The sequence below is a fragment of the Carica papaya genome, chromosome 5, assembly GCF_054855325.1.
Source record: "Carica papaya isolate Zhongbai chromosome 5, ASM5485532v1, whole genome shotgun sequence".
Taxonomy (NCBI): domain Eukaryota; kingdom Viridiplantae; phylum Streptophyta; class Magnoliopsida; order Brassicales; family Caricaceae; genus Carica; species Carica papaya.
This window is the reverse complement of record NC_142313.1, coordinates 20,999,205-21,025,465: the sequence shown is the minus strand read 5'-3', so window position 1 is coordinate 21,025,465 and position 26,261 is coordinate 20,999,205. Positions and strand designations below refer to the sequence as shown.

At 44.8% G+C, this 26,261-nt stretch overlaps 1 protein-coding gene, 1 non-coding gene and 22 pseudogenes across 2 annotated transcripts; 16 read left to right on the top strand and 8 right to left on the bottom strand.

The window, feature by feature from the left end:
- Positions 1 to 31: 31 nt before the first annotated feature.
- Positions 32 to 150, bottom strand: LOC148255518 (5S ribosomal RNA; annotated as a pseudogene).
- Positions 151 to 681: 531 nt separating this feature from the next.
- On the bottom strand, positions 682 to 795 carry LOC148255517 (5S ribosomal RNA; annotated as a pseudogene).
- A 557-nt stretch (positions 796 to 1,352) lies between these two features.
- On the bottom strand, positions 1,353 to 1,471 carry LOC148255516 (5S ribosomal RNA; annotated as a pseudogene).
- Positions 1,472 to 1,678: 207 nt separating this feature from the next.
- On the bottom strand, positions 1,679 to 1,797 carry LOC148255515 (5S ribosomal RNA; annotated as a pseudogene).
- A 200-nt stretch (positions 1,798 to 1,997) lies between these two features.
- On the bottom strand, positions 1,998 to 2,116 carry LOC148255514 (5S ribosomal RNA; annotated as a pseudogene).
- An 879-nt stretch (positions 2,117 to 2,995) lies between these two features.
- Positions 2,996 to 3,114, bottom strand: LOC148255513 (5S ribosomal RNA; annotated as a pseudogene).
- Positions 3,115 to 3,321: 207 nt separating this feature from the next.
- LOC148255512 (5S ribosomal RNA) lies at positions 3,322 to 3,440 on the bottom strand (annotated as a pseudogene).
- Positions 3,441 to 3,995: 555 nt separating this feature from the next.
- LOC148255511 (5S ribosomal RNA) lies at positions 3,996 to 4,114 on the bottom strand (annotated as a pseudogene).
- A 1,404-nt stretch (positions 4,115 to 5,518) lies between these two features.
- On the top strand, positions 5,519 to 5,637 carry LOC148255510 (5S ribosomal RNA; annotated as a pseudogene).
- A 205-nt stretch (positions 5,638 to 5,842) lies between these two features.
- LOC148255509 (5S ribosomal RNA) lies at positions 5,843 to 5,961 on the top strand (annotated as a pseudogene).
- Positions 5,962 to 7,140: 1,179 nt separating this feature from the next.
- On the top strand, positions 7,141 to 7,259 carry LOC148255508 (5S ribosomal RNA; annotated as a pseudogene).
- Positions 7,260 to 7,729: 470 nt separating this feature from the next.
- On the top strand, positions 7,730 to 7,848 carry LOC148255507 (5S ribosomal RNA; annotated as a pseudogene).
- Positions 7,849 to 8,054: 206 nt separating this feature from the next.
- Positions 8,055 to 8,173, top strand: LOC148255506 (5S ribosomal RNA; annotated as a pseudogene).
- An 852-nt stretch (positions 8,174 to 9,025) lies between these two features.
- On the top strand, positions 9,026 to 9,143 carry LOC148255505 (5S ribosomal RNA; annotated as a pseudogene).
- Positions 9,144 to 10,961: 1,818 nt separating this feature from the next.
- LOC148255504 (5S ribosomal RNA) lies at positions 10,962 to 11,080 on the top strand (annotated as a pseudogene).
- A 1,185-nt stretch (positions 11,081 to 12,265) lies between these two features.
- LOC148255503 (5S ribosomal RNA) lies at positions 12,266 to 12,383 on the top strand (annotated as a pseudogene).
- A 1,836-nt stretch (positions 12,384 to 14,219) lies between these two features.
- LOC148255502 (5S ribosomal RNA) lies at positions 14,220 to 14,337 on the top strand (annotated as a pseudogene).
- A 2,157-nt stretch (positions 14,338 to 16,494) lies between these two features.
- Positions 16,495 to 16,612, top strand: LOC148255501 (5S ribosomal RNA; annotated as a pseudogene).
- Positions 16,613 to 16,874: 262 nt separating this feature from the next.
- Positions 16,875 to 16,992, top strand: LOC148255500 (5S ribosomal RNA; annotated as a pseudogene).
- Positions 16,993 to 17,340: 348 nt separating this feature from the next.
- LOC148255499 (5S ribosomal RNA) lies at positions 17,341 to 17,459 on the top strand. The gene has a single exon (XR_015820009.1). It is a non-coding gene; the product is annotated as a 5S ribosomal RNA (ribosomal RNA).
- Positions 17,460 to 19,115: 1,656 nt separating this feature from the next.
- LOC148255498 (5S ribosomal RNA) lies at positions 19,116 to 19,234 on the top strand (annotated as a pseudogene).
- Positions 19,235 to 20,025: 791 nt separating this feature from the next.
- On the top strand, positions 20,026 to 20,143 carry LOC148255497 (5S ribosomal RNA; annotated as a pseudogene).
- Positions 20,144 to 21,963: 1,820 nt separating this feature from the next.
- Positions 21,964 to 22,082, top strand: LOC148255496 (5S ribosomal RNA; annotated as a pseudogene).
- A 145-nt stretch (positions 22,083 to 22,227) lies between these two features.
- LOC110815391 (uncharacterized) lies at positions 22,228 to 25,212 on the top strand. Its single transcript, XM_088220515.1, has 4 exons — positions 22,228 to 23,479; positions 24,218 to 24,300; positions 24,370 to 24,701; positions 24,963 to 25,212. The coding sequence occupies exons 1-4, from the start codon at positions 22,228 to 22,230 to the stop codon at positions 25,210 to 25,212; spliced, it is 1,917 nt and encodes a 638-aa protein (XP_088076641.1).
- The last annotated feature ends 1,049 nt before the right edge of the window (positions 25,213 to 26,261 follow it).

Genomic DNA, 26,261 nt, shown 5'->3' with positions numbered 1-26,261 from the left:
CGCGTAACGTAGAACGACCCGCTAAAAAAAATTAGTGCGACACGAGGACTTCCTAGGAGGTCACCCATCCGAGTACTAGTCTCACCCAAGCACACTTAACTACGGAGTTCTGATGGGATCCAGTGCATTAGTGCTGGTATGATCGCACCTGTTTAATTTCGCGCTGCAAATACATATACTCCTTCTCCTTTCTTCCCCCTCCCGTCATTTATTTCATTGTGCGTGCACACTGCACCTCCCGTTCTCGTTTTAATATCAAGTAAAATGCCACGGCGCCGTGACTCACATTTGCGGATAAACCTACGGACCATAATTCAAGTCGCGCGTAACGTCGAAAGAATCATCTGCAAAAAAATGGGTGCAACACGAGAACTTCCCAAGAAAATGGGTGAAATATAAGGCCTTCGCAGGAGGTCACCCATCCTAGTACTACTCTCGCCCAAGTACGCTTACCTGCGGAGTTCTGATAGAATCCATTGCATTAGTGCTGGTATGATCTATCATGTTTCATTCTGCGCTGCAAATACATACCCTCTTTTTCCTTGAGCGTGCACTCTGCATCTCTCCTTCTCGTTCTAATATCAAGTAAAATACCTCTGCACAGTGACTAACCTTTGCGAATGAACAAGAGGTTCATAATTCCATTCGCGCGTAACGTCGAACGACCCATCCGAAAAAAAATGGGTGCAACACGAGTACTTCCCAGGAGGTCAACCATCCAAGTACTACTTTCGCCCAAACACACTTAACTGCGGAGTTCAGATCCGGTGCATTAGTGCTGGTATGATCGCACCTGTTTCATTTCGCGCTGCAAATACATACACTCCTTCTCCTTTCTTCCCCCTCCCGTCATTTGTTTTCTTGTGCGTGCGCACTGTACCTCTTGTTCTAGTTCAAATATCAAGTAAAATGTCACGGCGCCGTGACTCACATTTATGAATAAACCTGGGGACAATAATTAAAGTCGCGCGTAACGTTGAAAGAATCATCTGCAAAACAATAGGTGCAACACGAGGACTTCCCAAGAAAATGTGCGAATATGGACTTCGCAGGAGGTCACCCATCCTAGTACTACCATCGCCCAAACACCCTTAACTTGCGGAGTTCTGATAAAATCCGTTGCATTAGTGCTGGTATGATCGCTCATGTTTCATTTTGCGCTGCAAATACATACACTCTTTCTCCTTCCATCTCCCCTACCGTCATTTGTTTCGTTGTGCGTGCACTCTACATCTCTCCTTCTCGTTCTAATATCAAGTAAAATGCCCCGGCACCATGACTCACTTTTGCGAATGCACCAACGGTTCATAATTCCATTCGCGCGTAACGTCGAACGACCCATCCGAAAAAAATGGGTGCAACATGAGGACTTCCAAGGAGGTCACCCATCCGAGTACTACTCTCACCCAAGCACACTTGACTGCGGAATTCTGATGGGATCCGGTGCATTAGTGCTGGTATGATCGAACCTGTTTCATTTCTCGCTGCAAATACATACGCTCCTTCTCATTTCTTTTCCCTCCCGTCTTTTGTTTCGTGGTGCGTTCACACTTCACCTCTCTTTTTCGTTCTAATATCAATTAAAATGCCCCTGCGTCTTAACTCACATTTGCTTATAAACCAGCAGACCATAGTTCCAGTAGCGCGTAACGTCGAACGACCTATCTGAAAAAAAAAATGGGTGCAACACGAGAACTTCCCAAAAGGTAACCCATCCTTGTACTACTTTCGCCAAAGCACACTTAACAGCGGAGTACTGTTGGGATCCGGTGCATTTGTGCTGGTATGATCGCACCTGTTTCATTTTGTGCTGAAAATACATACACTCATCCTTCCCTCCCCCCCATCATTTGTTTCTTTGTGCGTTCACACTGCACCTCTCTTTCTCGTTCTAATATCAATTAAAATGCCCCTGCTTCTTGACTCACATTTGCGTATAAACCAGCGGACCATAGTTCCTGTCGCGCGTAACGTCGAACGACCCGTCAGAAAAAAAATGGGTGCGACACAAGAACTTCCCAGGAGGTCACCCATCCGAGTACTACTCTCGCACAAACACTCTTAACTGCGGAGTTCTGATTGGATGCGGTGCATTAGTGCTGGTATGATCGCACCTATTCAATTTCGCGCTGCAAAAACATACACTCCTTCTCCTTTCTTCCCCCTCCCTTAATTTGTTTCCTTGTTCGTGCTCACTGCACCTCCCGTTCTCATTCAAATATCAAGTAAAATGCCACGGCGCCGTAACTCACATTTACGAATAAACCTGCGGACCATAATTCAAGTCGCGCGTAACGTCGAAAGAATATATGTAAAAAAATAGGTGCAACACGAGGACTTCCCAAGAAAATGGGTGAAATATAAGGACCTCGCAGGAGGTCACCCATCCTAGTACTACTCTCGCCCAAGCACCCTTAACCGCTGAGTTCTTATAGAATCCATTGCATTAGTGCTGGCATGATGCTAATGTTTTATTCTGCGCTGCAAATACATACACTATTTCTCCTTCCATCCCCCCTCCCGTCATTTGCTTCCTTGTGCGTGCACTCTGCATCTCTCCTTCTCGTTCTAATATCAAGTAAAATGCCCCAGCACTGTGACTCACCTTTGCGAATGAACCAGCGGTTCATAATTCCATTCGCGCGCAACGTCGAACGACCCATCCGAAAAAAATGGGTGCAATACCAGTACTTCCCAGGAGGTCACCCATCCGAGTTCTATGCTCGCCCAAGCACACTTCACTACGGAGTTCAGATCCGGTGCATTAGTGCGGGTTTGAACGCACCTGTTTATTTTCGTGCTGCAAATACATACTCTCCTTCTCATTTCTTCCTCCTCCCGTCATTTGTTTCCTGGTGCGTTCACACTTCACCTCTCTTTCTCGTTCTAATATCAATTAAAATGCCCCTGCGTCTTGACTCACATTTGCGTATAAACCAGCGGACCAAAGTTCCAGTCGCGCGTAACGTCGAACGACCCATCTGAAAAAAAAAATTGGGTGCAACACGAGAACTTCCCAGGAGGTAACCCATCCTTGTACTATTTTCGCCAAAACACACTTAACTGCGGAGTACTGATGAGATCCGGTGCATTTGTGCGGGTATGATCGCACCTGTTTCATTTCGTGCTGAAAATACATACACTCCTTCTCCTTCCCTCCCCCCTCCCATTATTTGTTTCCTTGGGCCTTCACACTGCACCTCTCCTTCTCGTTCTAATATCGATTTAAATGCCTCTACTTCTTGACTCATATTTACGTATAAACCAGCGGACCATAGTTCTAATCGCGCGTAACGTCGAACAACCCATCTGAAAAAAAAATGGGTGCAACACGAGAACTTCCCAGGAGGTAACCCGTCCTTGTACTACTTTCGCCAAAGCACACTTAACTGCGGAGATATGATGGGATCCGGTGCATTAGTGCTAGTATGATTGCAACTGTTTAATTTCGTGTTGCAAATATGTACACTCCTTCTCCTCTCTTCCCTCTCCCGTCATTTGTTTCCTTGTGCGTGCGCACTGCACCTCTCGTTCTAATATCAAGTAAAATTTCACGGCATCGTGACTCAGATTTGCGAATAAACCTGTGGACCATAATTTAAATCGTGAGTAACGTCGAAAGAATCATCTCCAAAAAAATAGGTGCAACACGAGGACTTCCCAAGAAAATGGGTAAAATACAAGGACTTCACAGGAGGTAACCCATCCTAGTACTACTCTCGCCCAAGCACCCTTACCTGCGAAGTTCTGATAGAATCCGTTGCATTAGTGCTGGTATGATCGCTCATGTTTCATTCTACGCTGCAAATACATACACTCTTGCTCCTTCCATCCCCCCTCACGTCATTTGTTTCCTTGTGCGTGCACTCTGCATCTCTCCCTCTCGTTCTAATATCAAGTAAAATTACTCGGCACCGTGACTCACCTTTGCGAATGAACCAGCGAATCATAATTCCATTCACGCGTAACGTCGAACGACCCATCCGAAAACAAAGTTGGTGCAACACGAGGACTCCCTAGGAGGTCACCCATCCGAGTATTACTCTCTCCCAAGCACACTTAACTGCGGAGTTCTGATGGGATCCAGTGCAATAGTGCTGGTATGATCGCACCTTTTTAATTTTGCGCTGCAAATACATACACTCATTCTTCTTTCTTCCCCCTCCCGCCATTTGTTTCCTTGTGCGTGCGCACTGCACCTCCCGTTCTCATTCAAATGAAATAGGTGTGATCATACCAGCACTAATGCACCGGATCCTATCAAAACTACTCATTAAAGTGTGCTTGGGCAAGAGTAGTACTAGGATGGGTGACCTCCTCGGAAGTACTCGTATTACACCTATTTTTTTGCAGATGGGTCGCTCGACGTTACGCGCGACTGGAACTATGGTCCACTGGTTTATTCGTAAATGTGAGTCACGGCATCGGAACATTTTATTTGATATTAGAAGGAGAAGGAGAGGTGCAGTGCGCATGTACAAGGAAACAAATGACGGGAGGGGGGAGAGAAGGAGAAAGAGTGTATGTATTTGCAGTGCATAATGAAACAACTGCCATTATACAATCAGTAATTCACCGGATCCCATCAGAACTCCGCAGTTAATTGTGCTTGGACAAGTGTAGTACTAGGAGTGGTGACCTCCTGGGAAGTCCTCATATTGCACCCATTTTTTTCAGGTGGGGCATTCGACGTTACGCACAACTGGAACTGTGGTCCACTGGTTTATTCGCAAATGTGACTCAAGGCGCTGGTGTATTTTACTTGATATTCGAAAGAGAAGTAGAGGTTCAGTGTGCACGCACAAGGAAACAAATGACCAGAGGGGGGAGGGAAGGAGAATGAGTGTATGTATTTGCAGCACGGAATGAAACAGGTGTCATCATACCATCACTAATTCATCAGATCCCATCATAACTCTACAGTTAAATATGCTTAGGTGAGTGTAGTATTAGGAGTGGTGACCTCCTAGGAAGTCCTTGTGTTTCATCTATTTTTTTTTCAGATGGGGCGTTCGACATTAAGTGCTACTGAAACTATGGTCTGGTGGTTTATTCGCAAATGTGAGACACGATACCGATGTATTTTTTTTTATATTAGAACAAGAAAGAGAGGTGCAGTGTGCACGCACAAGGAAACAAATGACGGGAGGGTGGAGGGAAGGAGAAGGTGTGTATGTATTTGCGGCATAGAATGAAACAGGTGCGATCATACCAACACTAATGCACCGGATCCCATCAAAACTCCGCATATATATTTGCTTGGAGAGAGTAGTATTAGGATGGGTGACCTCTTGGGAGGTACTCGTGTTGCACCCATTTTTTGTAGATGGGTCGTTCAACGTTATGCGCGACTGGAACTATGGTCTGCTGGTTTATTCGTAAATGTGAGTCACGGTACCGAGACATTTTACTTGATATTAAAATGAGAAGGAGAGTTGGAGTGTGCATGCACAAAGAAACAAATGACTGGAGGGGGGAGGGGAAGAGGAGTGTATGTATTTACAGCACAGAATGAAATAGGTGCCATTATACCATCACTAATTCACCGGATCCCATCAGAAATTCGCAGTTAAGTGTGCTTGGGCGAGAGTAGTATTAGGATTGGTGACCTCCTGGGAAGTACTCGTGTTGCACCATTTTTTTTACAGATGGGTTGTTCGACGTTACGCGCGATTGGAACAATGGTCCACTGGTTTATTCGCAAATGTGAGTCAAGGCGCCAGTGTATTTACTTGATATTAGAAAGAGAAGCAAAGGTTCAGTGTGCACGCACAAGGAAACAAATGACAGGAGGGGGGAGGGAAGGAGAAGGAGTGTATGTATTTGCAGCGCGGAATGAAACAGGTGCAATCATACCAGCACTAATTCAGCGGATGCCATCAGAACTCCGCAGTTAAGTGTCCTTGGGCGAGAGTAGTATTAGGATGGGTGACCTCTTGGGAAGTACTCGTGTTGCACCCATTATTTACAGATTGGTCGTTCGATGTTACGCACGACTGGAACTATGATCTGCTGGTTTATTCGCAAATGTAAGTCACGGCGCCGATGCATTTTACTTAATATTAGAACGAGAAGGAGAGGTGCAGTTTACACGCACAAGGAAACAAATGACGAGAGGTGGGAGGGAATGAGAAGGAGTGTATATATTTGCAGCGCGGAATGAAACATGTATGATCATACCAGCACTAATTCACTGAATCCCATCAGAACTTCGCATTTAAGTCTGCTTGGGCGAAAGTAGTACTAGGATGTGTGACCTCCTTGGAAGTACTCGTGTTGCATCCATTTTTTTGTAAATGGGTCGCTCGAAGTTACGTGCGACTCGAACTATGGTCTGCTGGTTTATTGGCAAATGTGAGTCACGGCGCCGGAGCATTTTACTTGATATTAGAACGAGAAGGAGAGGTGTAGTATCCATGCACAATGAATCAAATGACTGGAGGGGGGAGGGAAGGAGAAAGAGTGTATGTATTTGCATCGTAGAATGATACAGGTGACATTATACCAGCATTAATGCACCGAATCCCATTAGAACACTGCAATTAAGTGTTCTTAGGCGAGAGTAGTACTAGAATGGGTGACCTCTTAAGAAGTCCTTGTGTTGCACCTATTTTTTTATAGATGGGTCGTTCGACGTTACTCGCGACTGGTACTATGGTCCACTAGTTTATTCGCAAATGTTAGTCATGGCGCGGGGTCATTTTACTTGATATTAGAACGAGAATGAGAGGTGCAGTGTGCACGCACAAGGAAACAAATAATGGGAGGAGGGAGGGACAGAGAAGGAGTGTAAGTATTTGCAGCGCAGAATGAAACAGCTGCCTAATTACCATCACTAATTCACCGGATCCCATCCTAACTCCACAGTTAAATGTTCTTTAGTGAGTGTAGTACTAGAAGTGGTGACCTCCTAAGAAGTCCATATGTTGCACCAACTTTTTTCAGATGGGGCGTTCGATATTACGCATGACTAGAACTATGGTCCACTAGTTTATTGGCAATTATGAGTCACGGCGCTGGGGCATTTTACTTGATATTAGAATGAGAAGCAGAGGTACAATGTACACGCACAAGGAAACAAATGGTGGGAGGGGGGAGGGAAAGAAAAGGAGTGTATGTATTGGCAGCGTAGAATAAAACAAGTGCGATCATACCTGCACTAATCCACCGGATCCCATCAGAAGTCCGCAATTAAGTGTGCTTGGGAAAGAGTAGTACTAGAATGGGTGACCTCCTAGGAAGTTCTCGTGTTGCACCCATTTTTTTGCAGATGGGACGTTCGACGTTATGCACGACTGGAACTATGGTCCGCTGGTTTATTCGCAAATGTGAGTCACGACACCGGAGCGTTTTACTTGATATTAGAACGAAAAGGAGTGTATGTATTTACAGCACGGAATGAAACATATGCCATTATACCATTAATAATTCACCGGATCCCATCAGAACTCCGCAATTAAGTGTACTTGCGCGAGAGTCGTACTAGGATGGGTGACCCCTTGGGAAGTCCTCGTGTTTCACCCATTTTTTTGCAGATCGGTTATTCGACGTTACATGTGACCTGAACTACGGTCCACTGGTTTATTCGCAAATGTGAGTCACAGTGCTGGGGTATTTTACTTAATATTAGAACATAATGAGAGGTGCAGTGTGCACGCACAAGGAAACAAATGACGGGAGGGGGGAGGGAAAGAGAAGGAGTGTATGTATTTGTAGCGCACAATAAAAAAGGTGCGATCATACCAGCACGAATGCACCGGATCCCTTTAGAACACTGCAGTTAAGTATGCTTGGGCGAGAGTAGTACTAGGATGGTTGACCTCCTAGGAAGTACACGTGTTGCACCTATTATTTTACAGATGGGTCGTTTGACATTACGCGTGACTGGAACTATGGTCTGATTGTTTATTCGCAACTGTGAGTCACGGCTACGATGCATTTTACTTGATATTATAACGAGAATGAGAGGTGCAGTGTGCACACACAAGGAAACAAATGACGGGAGGGGGGAGGGAATGAAAAGGAGTGTATGTATTTGCAGCGCGGAATGCAACAGGTGCAATCATACCAGCACTAATGCATCGAATCCCATCAGAACTTCGCATTTAAGTTTGCTTGGGCGAGAGTAGTTCTAGGATGGGTGACCTCCTCAGAAGTACTCATGTTGCACCCTTTTTTTTGTAGATGGGTCGCTCGATGTTACGCGCCACTGGAACTATGATCCGCTGGCTTATTCGTAAATGTGAGTCACGGTGCCGAGGCATTTTACTTGATATTATAAGGAGAAGGAGAGGTGCAGTGTGCACGCACAAGGAAATAAATGATTGCAGGGGGAGAGAAGGAGAAAAAGTGTATGTAATTGCAGCGCAGAATGAAACAGGTTCCATTATACCATCACTAATTCACCGGATCCCATCAGAACTCCGCAGTTAAATGTGCTTGGGCGAATGTAGCACTAGGAGTGGTGACCTCCTGAGAAGTCGTCGTCTTGCACCTATTTTTTTCAGATGGGGCGTTCGACGTTTCGTGCGACTGGAACTATGCTCTGCTTGTTTATTCAAAAATGTGAGTCACGGCGCCGGGGTATTTTACTTGATATAAGAATGAGAAGAAGAGGTGTAGTGTGCACCCACAAGAAAACAAATTACGGGAGGGGGGAGGGAAGGAAAAGGATGTAGGTATTTACATCGCAGAATGAAACATGTGCCATTATACCATCACTAATTCACCAGATCCTATCAGAATTCTATAGTTAACTGTGTTTGGGCGAGTGTAGTACAAGGAGCGGTGGCCTCCTGTGAAGTCCTAGTGTTGCACCTATTTTTTTCAGATGGGGCGTTCGACGTTACGCGCGACTAGAACTATGGTCTGCTGGTTTATTCGCAAATGTGAGTCACGACGACGGAGCATTTTATTTGATATTAGAACGAGAAGGAGAGGTGCAATGTGCACGCACAAGGAAACAAATAACAAGAGGGGGGAAGGAAGGAGAAGGCGTGTATGTATTTGTAGCGCGGAATGAAACAGGTGTAATTATACCTTCACTAATTCACTAGATCCCGTCAGAACTCCACAGTTAAGTGTGCCTGGGCGAGAGTAGTACTAGGATGGGTGACCTTTTGGGAATCCTCGTGTTGCACAAGTTTTTTTACAGATGGGTCATTCGACGTTACGCGCGACTGGAACTATGGTCTCCTGGTTTATTCGCAAATGTGAGTCACGACGCCATAGCATTTTACTTGATATTAAAACAAGAATGAGTGGTGCAGTGTGTAGAAAGAAATGACAGAAGGGGGAGGGAAGGAGAATGAGTGTATGTATTTGCAGCACGGAATAAAATAGGTGCCATTAGACCATTACTAATTCATTGGATCCCATCAGAACTCCACAGTTAAGTGTGATTGGGCGAGTGTAGTACTAGAAGTGGTGACCTCTTGGGAAGTCCTTGTGTTGTACCTATTTTTTTCAGATGGGGCATTCTACGTTACGCACTACTGGAACTATGGTCTGCTGGTTTATTCGTAATTGTGAGTCACAACGCTGGGGCATTTTACTTGATATTAGAACGAGAAGGAGAGGTGCAGTGTGCACGCACAAGGAAACAAATGATGGAAGGGGGGAGGGAAAGACAATGAGTGTATATATTGGCAGTCCATAATGAAACAGGTGCCATCATAACAGCATTAATGCACTGAATCCCATCCGAACTCCACAGTTAAGTGTGCTTGGGCGAGAGTAGTACTAGGATTTGTGACCTCCTGGGAAGTCCTCGTAATGCACCCATTTTTTTACAGATGGGTCGTTCGACCTTACGCTCGAGTGAAACTATGGTCCCCTAGTTTATTCGCAAATGTGAGTCACGACACCAAAGCATTTTACTTGATATTAAAACGAGAAAGAGAGGTGCAGTGTGCACGCGCAAGGAAAAAAATGACGGGAGGGGAGAGGGAAGGAGAAGGAGTGTATGTATTTACAACGTGGAATGAAACAGGTGTCATTATACCATCACTAATTCACCGGATCCCATCAGAACTCTGCAGTTAAATGTGCTTGGGCGAGTGTAGTACTAAGAGTAATGACATCTTGGGAAGTCCTTGTGTTGCATCTGTTTTTTTGTAGATGGGTCGTTCGAAGTTACGCACGAATGGAACTATGGTCCGCTAGTTCATTCGCAAATGTTAGTGATGACTCCGGAGTGTTTTACTTGATATTAGAAGGAGAATGAGAGGTGCAGTGTGCACGCACAAGGAAACGAATGATTGAAGGGGGGAGGTAAAGAGAATGAGTGTATGTATTTGTAGTGCGGAATGAAACAGATGCCAATATACCATCACTAATTCACCGGATCCCATCAGAACTCCGCAGTTAAGTGTGCTTGGGCGAGAGTAGTACTAGGATTGGTGACCTCTTAGAAAGTCCTCGTGTTTCACCTCTTCTTTTGTAGATGGGTCGTTCGACATTACGCGAGACTGGAATTATGGTCCGCTGGTTTATTCGTAAATGTTAGTCACGACACTAGGGTATTTTACTTGATATTAGAAGGAGAATTAGAGGTGCAGTGTGCACGACCAAGAAAACAAATGAGGAGGGGGGAGGGAAGGAGAAGGAGTTTATGTATTTGCAGCGGAGAATGAAACAGGTGTGATCATACCAGCACTAATTGACTGATCCCATCAGAACTCCACAGTTAAGTGTGCTTGGGTAATAGTAGTACTAGGATGGGTGACCTATTTCGAAGTCCTCGTGTTGCATCCATTTTTTTGCAGATGGGTCGTTCGACATTACGTGTGACTGGAACTATGGTCTGCTAGTTTATTCGCAAATGTGAGTCACAGCGCCGAGGCATTTTACTTGATATTAGAACAAGAAGGAGGGGTGCAGTATGCACGCACAAGGAAAACAATGACGGGAGGGGAGAGGGAATTAGAACGAGTGTATGTATTTGAAGTGCAGAATGAAAGAGCTGCGATCATACCAGCACTAATGCACCGGATCCCATCAGAACTCCGCATTTAAGTTTGCTTGGGCGAGAGTAGCACTAGGATGGGTGACCTCCTTAGAAGTACTCGTGTTGCACCCATTTTTTTACCGATGGGTCGCTCGACGTTACACGTGACTGAAACTATGGCCTGCTAGTTTATTCATAAATGTGAGTACGGCGCCGGGGCATTTTACTTGATATTAGAACGAGAAGCAGAGGTGCATTGTGTACGCACAAGGAAACAAATGACGGGAGGAGGGAGAGAAGGAGAAAGAGTATATGTAATTGCAGCGCAGAATGAAACAGGTTCCATTATACCATCACTAATTCACCGGATCCCATCAGAACTCCGTAGTTAAATGTCCATGGGCTAGTGTAGTACCTGGAGTGGTGACCTCCTGGGAAGTCTTCATGTTGCACCTATTTTTTTCAGATGGGGCGTTCGACGTTTCGCACGACTGGAACTATGCTCTGCTTGTTTATTCGCAAATGTGAGTCAAGTTCCGAGGCATTTTACTAGATATTAGAACGAGAAGAAGAAGTGCAATGCGCACCCACAAGGAAACAAATGACGGACCGGGGGAGGGGGGGGGAGGAAAAGAAGTGTAGGTATTTACAGTGCAGAATAAAATATGTGCCATTATACCATCACTAATTCACCGGATCCCATCAGAACTCCGCAGTTAACTATGTTTGGGCGAGTGTAGTACTAGGATGTGGCCTGCTGGGAAGTCCTAGTGTTGCACCTATTTTTTTCAGATGGGGTGTTTGACGTTACGTGCGACTGAAACTATGGTCCACTAGTGTATTCGCAAATGTGAGTCAGGACGATGGAGCATTTTACTTGACATTAGAATGAGAATGAGAGGTGCAGTGTGCACGCATAAGGAAACAAATGACAAGAGGGGGGAGGGAAGGAGACGGAGTGTATGTATTTGTTGCGCGGAATGAAAAAGGTGCAATTATATCTTCACTAATTTACTGGATCCCGGTAGAACTCCGCAGTTAAGTGTGCTTTGGCGAGAGTAGTACTAGGATGGGTGACTTTCTAGGAATCCTCGTGCAACTGTTGCACAAGTTTTTTTACAGATGGGTCGTTCGACGTTACGCGCGACTGGAACTATGGTCTGCTGGTTTATTCGCAAATGTGAGTTAAGGCGTCCGGGCATTTTACTTGATATTAGAACGAGAAGTAGTGGTGTAGTGTGCACGCACAAGGAAACAAATGACGTGAGGGGGGTGAGAAGGAGAAGGAGTGTCTGTATTTGCAGTGCGGAATAAAACAGGTGCAATCATACCAGCACTAATAAACTGGATCCCATCGGAACTCTGTAGTTAAGTGTGCTTTGGCGAGAGTAGTACTAGAATGGTGACCTTCTGGGAAGTCCTCATGTTGCACCAATTTTTTTACAGATGGGTCGTTCAACGTTACGTGCGATTGGAACTATGGTCCACTGGTTTATTCGCAAATGTGAGTCACGGTACCGGGCATTTTACTTGATATTAAAATGAAAAGGAGAGGTGCAGTATGGATGCATAAGGAAATAAATGACGAGAGGTGGGAAGGAAGGAGAAGGAGTGTATGTATTTACAGCGTGTAATGAAACAGGTTCCATTATACCATCACTAATTCACCAGATCCCATCAAAACTCCGCAGTTATGTGTGTTTGGGTGCGAGTAGTACTAGGGTGGGTGACCTCCTCGGAAGTACTCGTGTTGCACCTATTTTTTTACAGATGGGTTGTTCGACGTTATGCGCGATTGGAACTATGGTCTGCTGTTTTATTTACAAATGTGAGTCACACCACCAAGGCATTTTATTTGATATTAGGATGAGAATGAGAGGTGCAGTGTGCACGCACAAGGAAAACAATGATAGAAGGGGGGAGGGAAGGAGAAGGAGTGTATGTAATTGTAGTGTGGAATCAAACAGGTGCGATCATACCAGCACTAATGCACCGAATCCGATTAGAACTCTGTAGTTATGTGTGCTTGGGAGAAAGTAGTACACGGATGGGTAACCTCCTGGGAAGTACTCTTGTTGCTCCCGTCTTTTTTTTAATATTTTTCGTGCATCCATTTATAGTCCACCACGTGATAAGAGTGTCATTACGAGTATCATAAATAATAGAACAAACAAAACAGAGGTGCGGTGGGCGGTCTGTTTATCTGGGCGTGAGTCGAGGAAACTGGGCATTTTGTTTGATATTATGACTAGAAGTTGAGGTGCGGTGTCCACACAGAGTGAAACAAATGATGGGGAAGGGGAGGGAAAGAGAAGGGGTATATGTATTTGAAGTGAGGAATAGGACGGGTGGGATCATATATGCACTAATGCATCGTATACCATCATAATCTGTAGTTAAGTGTATTTGGGCGAGAGTAGTACTAGGATGAGTGATCTCCTGAGAAGTGCTTGTGTTACACCCGTCTTTTTGTAGACAAGGCATCAAACGTTACGCGCGACTGAAACCATAATCTACTGGTTCATTTGCCGGCGTGAGTGGCCGCGCTGGGGTATTTTGCTTACTTTTTTTTATGCACTCATTTATAGTCCACCACGTGATAAGAGAGTCATTACGAGCATCTTACATAGTAGAAGAACGAAAAAAAAGGTGTGGCAGGTGGTCCTTTAATCTTGGCATAAGTCAAGGTGCTGGGGCATTTTACTTGATATTAGAACTAGAAACAGAGATGCAGTGTGCGCACACAGCGAAAAAAATGACGGGAGAGGGGAGGAAAGGAGAAGGGGTATATATATATTTGCAATGCGGAATGGAAGGGGTGCGATCATACCAGCACTAATGCATCAGATCCCATCAAACTATGCAGTTAAGCATCCTTGGGCGAGAGTAGTACGAGGATCGGTAACCTCCTGAGAAGTCCTCGTATTGCACTGTCTTTTTGCAAATGGGGCGTAAAACGATACATGTGATCAGAGCCACAATCTGCTGGCGTGAGTCGCGTCGCTAAAAAAGTTTGCTTACTATTTTTTCGTGCATTCATTTATAGTCTACCACGTGATAAGAGTGTCATTACGAGCATCTTACATAGTAGAATAAAGAAAAATGAGAAACGGCGGGCGGTTCTTTCTTCTGGCATGAGTCGAGGTGTCAGGGCCTTTCGCTTAATATTAGAACTATAAACAGAGGTGCGGTGTGCATGCACAGCGAAAAAAATGACGGGTGGGGGGAGGGAAGGAGAAGGGGTATATGTATTTGCAGCGCGGAATAAAAGGGGTGCAATCATACTAGCATTAATACATCGGATCCCATCGAACTCCGTTGTTAAGCGTGCTTGGGCGAGAGTAGTACTAGGATGGGTGACCTCTTTGAAAGTTCTCTTGTTGCACCCATCTTTTTGTAGACGGGGCGTCAAACGTTACACGCGATCGGAGCCACAGTCCACCGGCATGAGTGGCGATGTTGAAACATTTTGCTTAATATTTTACGTGCATTTATTTGTAGTCCACCACGTGATAAGAGTCTCATTACGAGAGTCTTACATAGTAGAACAACGAAAAATGAGGTGCAAGGGGCTTCAGTTCTTCTAGGCATGAGTCGAAGCGACATGGCATTTTACTCTATATTAGAACTAGAAGCAGAGATATGGTATGCCCGTATAGCGAAATAAATGATGAGAGGGGGGAGGGAAGGAGAAGGGCTATATGTATTTGCAGTGGGGAATGGGACAGTTGCGATCATACAAACACTAATGCACAGGATCCCATGAGAACTCTGTAGTCAAGCGTGCTTGGGCGAGATTAGTTCTAGGATGGGTGATATCTTAGAAAGTCCTCGCATTGAACCTGTCTTTTTGTAGACGGGGTGTTAAACATTAAGTGCGATCGGAGCCACAGTTTGCTGGTGTGAGTCACATGGCCTGAAAATTTTGCTTAATATTTTTCGTCTATTCATTTATAGTCCACCACGTGATAAGAGTGTCATTATGAGTATCTTACATAGTATAATAATAAAAAATGAGGTACGGCGAGTGATCCATTCATCTTGGCATGAATCGAGGTGCTGGGGTATTTCGCTTGATATTAGAACTAGAAACAGAGGTGTGGTGTGTGCGCACAATGAAACAAATGATGGGAGGGGGAGGGAAAGAGAAGGGGTATATGTACTTGCAGCATAGAATTGAAGGGGTGTGATCGTACTTGTACTAATGCACTGGATCCCATCGAATTTGGTAGTTAAGTTAGTTTGGGCGGAAGTAGTATTAGGATGGGTGACCTCCTGGAAAGTTCTCATGTTTCACTCGTTTTTTTGCTGACAAGACATTAAACATTATGCGCTATCAAAGCCATTGTCCCTCGGAGTGAGTCGCAACGCCAAGACATTTTTCTTAATATTTTTTGTGCATTCATTTATAGTTTGCCACGTGATAAGAGTGTCATTACGAGCATTTTACATAGTTGAATAACGAAAAATGAGGTGCAGGGGGTAGTCCGTTCACCTGGGCGTGAGTCGAGGTGCCGGAGCATTTTGCTCTATATTAGAATTATAAGCAGAGGTGCGGTGTTCGCGCATAGCGAAACAAATAACAGGGGGAGAGGGAGGGAGAAGGGGTATATGTATTTGTAGCGCAAAATAGAAGAGGTGCGATCATACTAGCACTAATGCACTGGATCCCATCGAACTCCGTACTTAAGCGTGTTTTGGCGAGACTTGTACTAGGATGGGTGATCTTTTAGAAAGTCCTCGTGTTCCACCTATCTTTTTACGGATGGGGTGTTAAACGTTATGTGCAATAGGAGCCATAGTCTGCCGGCATGAGTCGTGGCACCAGAATATTTTGCTTAATATTTTTCGTGCATTCATTTATAGTCCACCACGTGATAAGATTGTCATTTCGAGCATCTTACATCATAAAACAATTAAAATTGAGGTACGACAGGCGGTCCATTTATCTAAGTGTGAGTCGAGGTGCCCAGACATTTTGCTTGATATTAGAACTAGAAAAAGAGGTCTAGTGTGCATGTACAGCGAAACAAATGACAAGAGGGGGAGGGAAGGAGAAGGGGTATATGTATTTGCAGCATGAAATAGAAGGGGTGCGATCATACCAACACTAATGCATTGGATCCTGTCTAACTCCGCAGTTAAGTGTGCTATGGTGAAAGCAGTATTAGGACGGGTGACCTCCGCGAAGTCCTCGTGTTCCACCCCTCTTTTTATGGACGGGGCGTTAAATATTACGCGTTACCAGAGCAACAGTCCGCCAGTGTGAGTCGCGGCATTTGGACATTTTGCTTAATATTTTTCATGCATTCATTTATAGTCCATCACGAGATAAGAATGTCATTACGATTATCTTACGTAGTAAAACAATGAAAATAGAGTTGTGGTGGGTGGTCTGTTCATCTGGGCATGAGTCGAGATGCCTTGGCATTTCGCTTGATATTAAAACTAGAAACAGAGGTGCGGTGTGCGTGCACAACAAAATAAATAATGAAAGGGGAGAGAAAAGGAGAAGTGGTATATGTATTTGCAGCGTGGAATGGAAGGTGTGCGATCATATCAGCACTAATGCATCGGACCCCATCGAACTTTGTAGTTAATCGTGCTTGGGCGGGAGTAGTACTAAGATGGGTGATCTCCTAGGAAGTTCTCATGTTGCACCCTTCTTTTTGCAGATAGGGCGTTAAATGTTACGCGGGACTAGAGCGACAGTCGCCGGTTATTATTACGAGCATCTTACATAGTAGAACAACAAAAAAGGAGGTGCGGCGGGTGTTCTGTTCATATAAACATGAGTCGAGGCACGGAGGCATTTCGCTCGATATTTGAACTAGAAGTAGAGGTGCATTCCGCTCACAGCGAAACAAATGACGGGAAGGGAGAGGGAAGGAGAAAGGATATATGTCTTTGTGGCACAAATTAGAAGGGGTGCGATCATACCAGCACTAGTTCACGGGATCCATCAGAACTCTGCAGTTAAGTGTACTTGGGCGAGAGTAGTTCTACGATGGGTGACCTCTTGGGAAGCACTCGTGTTGCACCATTTTTTTTGCAGTCGGGGCGTTAAATGTTACGCGGGACTGGAGCGACGGTCCGCCTGTTCATTAGCAAACGTGAGTCATAGTGCCAAGAAATTTTGCTCAATACTTTTCGTGCATTCAATTAAAACCTATAACGTGATGAGAGTGTCATTGCGAGTATTTTAAATAGTAGAACAACGAAAAATAATGTGCGGCGAGTGATCCGTTCATATGGGCATGAGTCGAGGTGCTAGAGCATTTCGCTCGATATTATAACTAGAAGTAGAGGTGAGTTGCACACACAGCGAAATAAAGGACGGGAAGAGAGAGGGAAGGATAAGTGGTATATGTCTTTGTGGCGAAAATTAGAAGGGGTGCGATCATACCAGCACTAGTTCACCGGATCCCATTAGAACTCCGCAGTCAAGCGTGCTTGGGCGAGAGTAGTAGTAGGATGGGTGACCTCTTGGGAAGTACTCGTGTTGCACCCTTTTTTTTGTAGACGAGGCATTAAATATTACGCGGGACCAGAGCGACAGTCCGGCAATTCATTCACAAACGTGAGTCACGGTGCCGGGACATTATGCTTAATATTTTTCGTGCATTCAATTAAAGTCCATCACGTGTTGAGAGTGTCATTGCGAGATCTTACATAGTAGAATAATGAGAAAGGAGGTACGACGGGTGTTTCATATAGACATGAGTCAAGGCACCGGGTCATTTCGCTCAATATTAGAACTAGAAGCAGAGGTGAGTTACGCGCACATAGAAATAAATGATGGGAAGGGAGAGGGAAGGGGAAGGGGTATATGTATTTGCGGCGCAAACCAAAACGATTGCGATCATACCAGCACTAGTTCACTGTATCCCATCAGAACTCCGCAGTCAAACGTTCTTAGGCGAGAGTAGTACTAGGATGCGTGACCTTCTGAGAAGTGCTCATGTTGTACCATTCTTTCTACAGATGGGGTGTTAAATGTTACGCGGGACCGGAGCGACAGTTCATGGGGCATTTTGCTTAATATTTTTTGTACATTCAATTAAAACCAATTACATGATAAGAGTGTCATTGTGAGCACCTTACATAATATAACAAAAAAAAATAAGGTGCGGTGGGCGATCCATTCATATGGCTATGAGTCGAGGCAGCGGGGCATTTCGTTTAACATTAGAACTAGAAGAAGAGGTGAGGTGCACACACAACGAATCAAATAACGAGAGGGGAGAGGGAAGGAGAAGGGGCATATGTATTTCGGCGCAAACAAGAAAGTATACGATCATACCAGCACTAGTTCACCGGATCCCATCAAAACTTTGCAGTTATGCGTGCTTGGGCGAGAGTAATACTAGGATGGGTTACCTCCTGGAAAGCTATCGGCTCTCGTGTTGCATCCTTCTTTTTTCACACTGGGCGTTAAACGTTATGGGGGACCGGAGCAACGGTCCACTGGTTTATTCGCAAACGTGAGTAACGGTGTCGGGGCATCTTGTTTAATATTTTTCGCGCATTCAATTAAATCCCATCACGTGATAAGAGTGTCTGCGAGCATATTACATAGTAGAACAACAAAAAACGAGAAACAGTGGTGACCTCCTAGGAAGTCCTTGTGTTGTACATATTTTTTTTATATGGGGATTCGACGTTACGCGCGGTTTAAATTATGGTCCGTTGGTTTATTCATAAACATAAGTCACGGCACTGAGGCATTTTACTTGATATTAAAACGAGAAGGAGAGGTGCAGTGTACACGCAGAAGGAAACAAATGACGGGAGGGGGGAGGGAAGAAGAAGGAGTGTATGTATTTGCAGCGCAGAATAAAATAGGTGCGATCATACCAGTACTAATGCACCGGATCCCATCAAAACTCCACAGTTAAGTGTGCTTGGGTCATAGTAGTACTAGGATGGGTGATCTCCTGGGATGTCCTCATGTTGCACCCATTTTTTTGCAGATGGGTCATTCGACGTTACGCACGACTGGTACTATGGTCCGCTGGTTTATTGAAAAATGTGAGTTACGGGGCCGAGGCCTTTTCCTTGATATTAGAACAAGAAGCAGAGGTGCAGTGTGCACGCACAAGGAAAGAAATGATGGGAGGGGGAGGGAAGGAGAAGGAGTGTATGTATTTATAGCGCGAAATGAAACAGGTGCGATCATACCAGCACTAATGCACTGGATCCCATCAAAACTCTACAGTTAAGTGTGCTTGGGCGAGAGTAGTACTAGGATGGGTGATCTCTTAGGAAGTTCTCGTGTTGCACCCATTTTTTTGCAGATGGATCCTTCGACGTTATGCGCAACTGGAACTATAGCCTGCTGGTTTATTCGCAAATGTGAGTCACAGCGCTAGGGTATTTTACTTGATATTAGAGCCATAGTCCGCTGGTTCATTTGCCAGCGTGAGTCGCTGCGCTAGGGCATTTTGCTTACTTTTTTTTTGTTCACTCATTTATAGGCCATCATGTGATAAGAGAGTCATTACGAGCAACTTACATAGTAGAACAACAAAAAAAAAAGGTGTGGCAGGTGGTCCTTTAATCTGGGCAGTGGAGGCGCTGGGGCATTTTGCTTGATATTAGAACTAGAAATAGAGATGCAGTGTGCGCGCACAGCGAAAAAAATGACGAGAGAGGGGAGAAAAAGAGAAGGGGTATATGTATTTGCAATGCGGAATGGAAGGGGTGCGATCATACCAGCACTAATGCACCGGATCCCGTCGAACTATGCAGTTAGCATGTTTGGGCGAGAGTAGTACTAGGATCGGTAACCTCCTGAGAAGTCCTCGTGTTGTACTATTTTGCTTACTATTTTTTCGTGCATTCATTTATAGTCTACCATGTGATAAGAGTGTCATTACGAGCATCTTACGTAGTAGAATAAAGAAAAATGAGGTACAGCGAGCGGTCCTTTTTACTTGCGTGAGTCGAGGTGTTGGGGCATTTCGCTTGATATTAGAACTATAAACAGAGGTGTGGTGTGCGTGCACAGCGAAAAAAATGACGGGTGGGGGGAGGGAAGGAGAAGGGGTATATGTATTTACAGCGCGAAATAGAAGGGGTGCAATCATACTAGTATTAATGCACCGGATCCCATCGAACTCCGTAGTTAAGCGTGTTTGGGCAAGAGTAGTACTAAGATGGGTGACCTCTTTAGAAGTTCTCTTATTCCACCTGTTTTTTTGCAGATGGGGTGTCAAATGTTACGCGCGATCGGAGCCACAGTCCGCTGGCATGAGTAGCGACGTTCAAACATTTTGCTTTGCTTAATATTTTACGTGCACTTATTTTTAGTCTACCACGTGATAAAAGTCTCATTACGAGAGTCTTACATAGTAGAACAACGAAGAAAGAGGAGCAGCGGGCCTCCATTCTTCTAGGCGTGAGTCGAAGCGACATGGCATTTTACTCTATATTAGAACTAGAAGCAAAGATGTGGTATGCCCGCACAGGGAAATAAATGATGGAATGGGGGAGGGAAGGAGAAGGGCTATATGTATTTGCAGTGGGCAATGGGACAGTTGCGATCATACAAACACTAATGCACAGGATCCCATCAGAACTCTATAGTCAAGCGTGCTTAGGCGAGATTAGTTCTAGGATGGGTGACCTCCTGGAAAGTCCTCGTGTTGAACCCGTCTTTTGGTAGACGGGGTGTTAAACGTTAAGTGTGATCGGAGCCATAGTCTGCTGGTGTGAGTCGCGGGGCCTGAAAATTTTGCTTAATATTTTTAGTGCATTTATTTATAGTGCACCCTTCTTTTTATAGACAGGGCATTAAATGTTACGCGAGACCACAGTGATGGTCCGACGGTTCATTCACAAACGTGAGTAACAGCACCAGGACATTTTGCTTAATATTTTTCGTGCATTCAATTAAAGCCCATCACGTGTTGAGAGTGTCATTACGAGCATCTTACATAGTAGAACAATGAAAAAGGAGGTGCAGCGGGGTTTCATATAGACATGAGTCGAGGCACCAGGGGATTTCGCTCGATATTAGAACTAGAAACAGAGGTGAGTTGCACGCACATAGAAATAAATGATGGGAAGGGAGAGGGAAGGGGAAGGGGTATATTGGTTTGTGGTCCAAACCAAAACGATTGCGACCATACCAGCACTAGTTCACCGGATCCTATCAGAACTCCGCAGTCAAGCGTTCTTGGGCGAGAGTAGTACTAGGATGCGTGACTTTCTAGGAAGTTCTCGTGTTGTACCATTCTTTCTACAGATGGGGCGTTAAATGTTACGCGGGACCAGAGCGACAGTCCGCCGGGGCAATTTGCTTAATATTTTTTGCACATTCAATTAAAACCAATCAGGTGATAAGAGTGTCATTGCGAGCACCTTACATAATATAACAACAAAAAACAAGGTGCAGTGGGTAATCCGTTCATATGGGCATGAGTCGAGGCGCCGGGGCATTTCGTTTAATATTAGAACTAGAAAAAGAGGTGAGGTGCACGCACAGCAAATCAAATGATGAGAGGGAAGAGGGAAGGAGAAGGGGCATATGTATTTGCGGCGCAAACAAGAAAGGGTGCGATCATACCAGCACAAGTTCACCGGATCCCATCAGAACTCTGCAGTTATGCGTGCTTGGGCGAGTGTAGTACTAGGATTGTTTACCTCCTGGGAAGCTCTCGGCTCTCGTATTGCATCCTTTTTTTCACAGACTGGGCGTTAAACGTTATGCGGGATCAGAGCGACGGTCCACTGGTTCATTCGCAAACGTGAGTCACGGTACCAGGACATTTTGTTTAATATTTTTCATGCATTCAATCACGTGATAAGAGTGTCTGCGAGCATATTACATAGTAGAATAACAAAAAACGAGATGCGGCGCTATCCGTTCATATGGGCATAGGTCGAGACGCCGGGGTATTTCGCTTGATATTAGAATTAGATGCAGAGGTGAGGTGCGTGCACAACGAAACAAATGATGGGAGATGAGAGGGAAGGAGAAAGGGTATATTACTTGTGGCGCAAACTAGAACAGGTGCGATCATATCAGCACTAGTTCACCGGATCCCATCTCAACTCCGTAGTTAAGCGTGCTTGGGCGAGAGTAGTACTAAGATGGGTGATCTCCTGAGAAGTTCTCGTGTTGCACCCTTCTTTTTTGCAGACATGGCATTATACATTCAACGGGACCGGAGCGATAGTGTAATAACTGGAAAAATAGAAAGAAAACATTCTCTCTTGTCATTCAAGCACCCGAATTGGTTCTTATTCATAAGACCAGTCTCTTTCTAACTGTAATGATTCCCATCTCTAATCACACTGCTAGTCCATCAGCAACCCATGCAGAGCAGTCCGGCGTACAACAGGAGGACTTTAAATGGCTGTGCAGAGTAGTTGAGAGCCTAGCTACTGTGATTAGAGATAGAGAGTTGCAGACAGAGGTAGCATCGGTGCCACAACAAGGGGTCCCCATAGGGGGGGTGGATACGAGCAATATTGAGAAATACCGAAGGCTGAACCCTTCTGCCTTCAATGGGGGGTCTGATCCACTGGTGGCAGAGGATTGGATAAAAGAGATAGAAAAATTATTCGCAGTGATGACTGTGACTATAGAACAGAGAGTACAGCTGGCTACATTCATGTTAAGAGGGGCCTTGGTCCCACCGATCACCTGGGAAGTCTTCCTAGAAGCTTTCAATGCAGAGTATTTTCCAGATTTTCTGAGACAGCGAAAGGAAGCGGAATTTACTGAACTTAGACAAGGGAGGTTGTTTGTGGTGGAGTACGCCGAGAGATATACAGATTTGGGCCAGTTTACGCCCGAAGTCATGATGAATGAAACTAAGAAGGCCCGACGGTTTGAGAAGGGGTTACAGTCAAAATTGTATCACCAAATGGCTATGTTTGCATTGCCTATATATCAAATGGTATTGGAGAAGGCACAGTTGATAGAGGCACTGTATAAGGAACAAACTGAAAATAATAAAGGACCCTCCAGTTGTAGACGACCGGCACCATCTTCTAGTCAAACAGAGAAGAGGCAGAGAGTGGTTCAGGAGGTAGTCCCGGGTCATCAGATGGCCCCGAGCAGCGGGATGTGCCCACGGTGTGGTAAAAACCATGGAGGACGGCCATGTATGAGTGGTAGTCGAAGCTGCTATCGGTGTGGGAGCACACAACACTTCGTACGAGATTGCCCCCTGCCGAGAGAGTCTGGTCGGCAGTTGCTTCAAGGACGGGTGTTTGCCATGACTGTTCCAGAGGCGGCCGCTACTTCAAGAGTAATACAAGGTATACTTTACATTTTGAATATTCCTGCTAGAGTACTAATTGACATTGGTGCCACACATTCATTTGTATTGCCTAGGTTCGCATCTAGACTAAGGATAGAGCCTCGGGGGTTGGACTGGGCATTGGTAATATCTATGACAACTAATGGCGCTTTATGTACTGATGTAATGTTTGACTCTTGTGGGGTAGAGGTAGAAGGGAGGAAGTTAAAGGTAGACTTAATTTTGCTAGACATACAAGATTTTGATGTAATACTGGGTATAGATTAGCTTGCAGCCCACCACACCCATGTAGATTGTTTTCACAAGAGGGTAATGTTTAAATTGCCAAACGAAGAATCTGTTTCTGTATGGGGAAAATCAATGAATAAATGAGTGTCACGTTGAAAGATATGTTAGTATGAATATATGCAAGAATTACCGTTTATTTATGTCCTTGACAGGGAACGAGGGTAGGAGACTTGCACGCCAGGAGATACCAGCGGTCAGGGATTTTTCGAACGTATTTTCGGACGACCTGCCGGGGCTACCACTCATTAGAGAGGTCGAGTTCACAATAGAACTTTAGCTCGGCACCCAGCCCATTTCCAAGGTTCCCTATAGGATGACGAAGTCAGAACTAATGGAGTTAAGTACACATTTACAAGAGTTATTGGATAAGAAATTTATTCGACCTAGCGTGTCAAATATGAGAATAAAAAGGACGGGACTATGAGAATGTGTATTGATTATAGAGAACTGAACCAAGTGACAATAAAGAATAAGTATCCATTGCCCAGGATCGACGATTTATTTGATCAGTTACAAGGGGCACAAGTATTTTTAAAAATAGATCTGCGGTCGGGATATCATCAGCTACGGGTAAGAGCCGAAGACATTGCTAAGACGACGTTCCGTACTAGGTATGGGCATTATGAGTTCCTAGTGATGCCTTTTGGGTTAACGAATGCGCCTGCGGTGTTTATGGATCTGATGAATCGGGTGTTCTGACCCCTAGTGGATCGCTATGTCATTGTCTTTATAGATGACATATTGATCTATTCGAAGGATTCGAGGGAGCATGCAGAACATCTAGCAATGGTGCTAAGGATGCTCCGGTAGGCCAAATTGTATGCCAAGTTTAGTAAATGTGAGTTCTGGTTGGATCAGATAGCATTTTTGGTCCACATTGTGTCGAGAGATGGGATATCGGTGGACCCAGCAAAGATAGAAGCAGTGGTGAAGTGGGAAAGGCCTAAGACTGTGACAGAGATCAGAAGTTTCTTGGGGTTGGCGGGGTACTACTGTCGGTTTGTGCGAGGGTTCTCGAGTATTGCGGCACCTCTTACCAAGTTAACAAAAAAGAATGTGAAGTTGGAGTGGGATGAGAAGTGTGAGAGCAGTTTTCAAAAGTTGAAACGCAGCTTGACTATTACCCCAATATTTGCAATCCCATCGGGGGAAGGTGATTTTGCAGTGTATAGTGACGCATCTCATGTGGGGTTAGGGTGTGTATTAATGCAACAGGGGAAGGTTATAGCATACGGGTCCCGACAGCGAAGGACACACGAATGAAATTATCCAACACATGATTTAGAGTTGGCTGCAGTAGTCTATGCACTAAAGTTGTGGCGACACTACTTATATGGGGAAACCTTTGAAATTTATACAGATCATAAAAGTCTACAGTATTTGTTCACACAGCGGGAATTGAATATACGACAGAGAAGATGGATGGATCTGTTGAAAGATTTTGACTGTAGGATCCGGAATCACCCTGAACGGGGAAATATTGTGGCAGATGCTCTCAGTCGTAAGAGTACAGGGGTACTAGGCCATTTGATGGTGTTTGAGTGGAGTCTGCGGAAAGCCATGCAACACCTGTGTATTCAAGATGGGGACAACAGAAGGTATGTGGCTAGTTTGAGGGCACAACCGACCTTGGTGCAGAAAATAAGAGAAGGACAATTGGTGGACGCCGAGATACAGAGGATTCAGAAAGGGATAGAATAGGGGACGGTGGGAAATTTTGGTATGAGAGATGATGGAGTACTTACGTTTCAAACCAGAATGTGTGTGCCCACGGATCGGGCAATACGAGAAGAAGTACTCAGTGAAGCACATGATACCATGTTTGCTATACACCCGGGGAGTACTAAGATGTATAAAAACCTACAAAAAAATTTTTGGTGGAGAGGCATGAAGAGGGATGTGGCTGAGTATGTGTATAAGTACTTGATATGCCAGCAACTTAAGGCAGAGCATCAGAGGCCTGGGGGTTTGTTACAGCCATTGCCTATACCAGAGTGGAAGTGGGAGCATGTATCTATGGATTTTGTGACCGGATTGCCAGGTAATCGTAAGAAACATGATAATATTTGGGTGGTGGTTGATCACCTAACTAAATCTTCTCATTTCTTAGCAATGAAGGTGACGGATTCCGTGGAGCAGTTGGCTAGACTGTATGTCAAAGAGGTGGTGAGGTTACACGGCGTTCCCGTATCAATTGTTTCTGATCGGGATCCTCGATTCACCTCTAGATTTTGGAAAGGGTTGCAACAGGCTTTGGGTACTAAATTGAATTTTAGTACAGCTTTTGACCCACAGACGGATGGGCAAACAGAGAGAACGATACAAGTATTGGAAGATATGTTGAGAGCCTATGTTATTGATGTGGGGAGAGATTGGGAGGACATGTTGCCCTTAATAGAATTTACATACAATAATAGTTATCACGACAGCATCGGAATGACTCCTTATGAAGCTTTGTATGGTCGACCATGTAGGTCATCAGTGTGTTGGAGTGAAGTAGGGGAGAGACAGTTGTTAGGACCGGAAATGGTAGAGGAAACTACAGCTAAGGTTCTGGTGAACGGCATAATTTACAAGCGGCTCATAGTAGGCAGAAGGGGTACGCCGACAATCGTAAGAGAGATTTGTGCTTTGAAGTAAGGGATCATGTGCTCCTGAAGGTATCCCCCATGAAGGGTCTATTGAGATTTGGGAAGAAAGGGAAGTTAAGTCCCCATTTCATAGGGCTGTTTGAGATCTTAAAGAAGGTG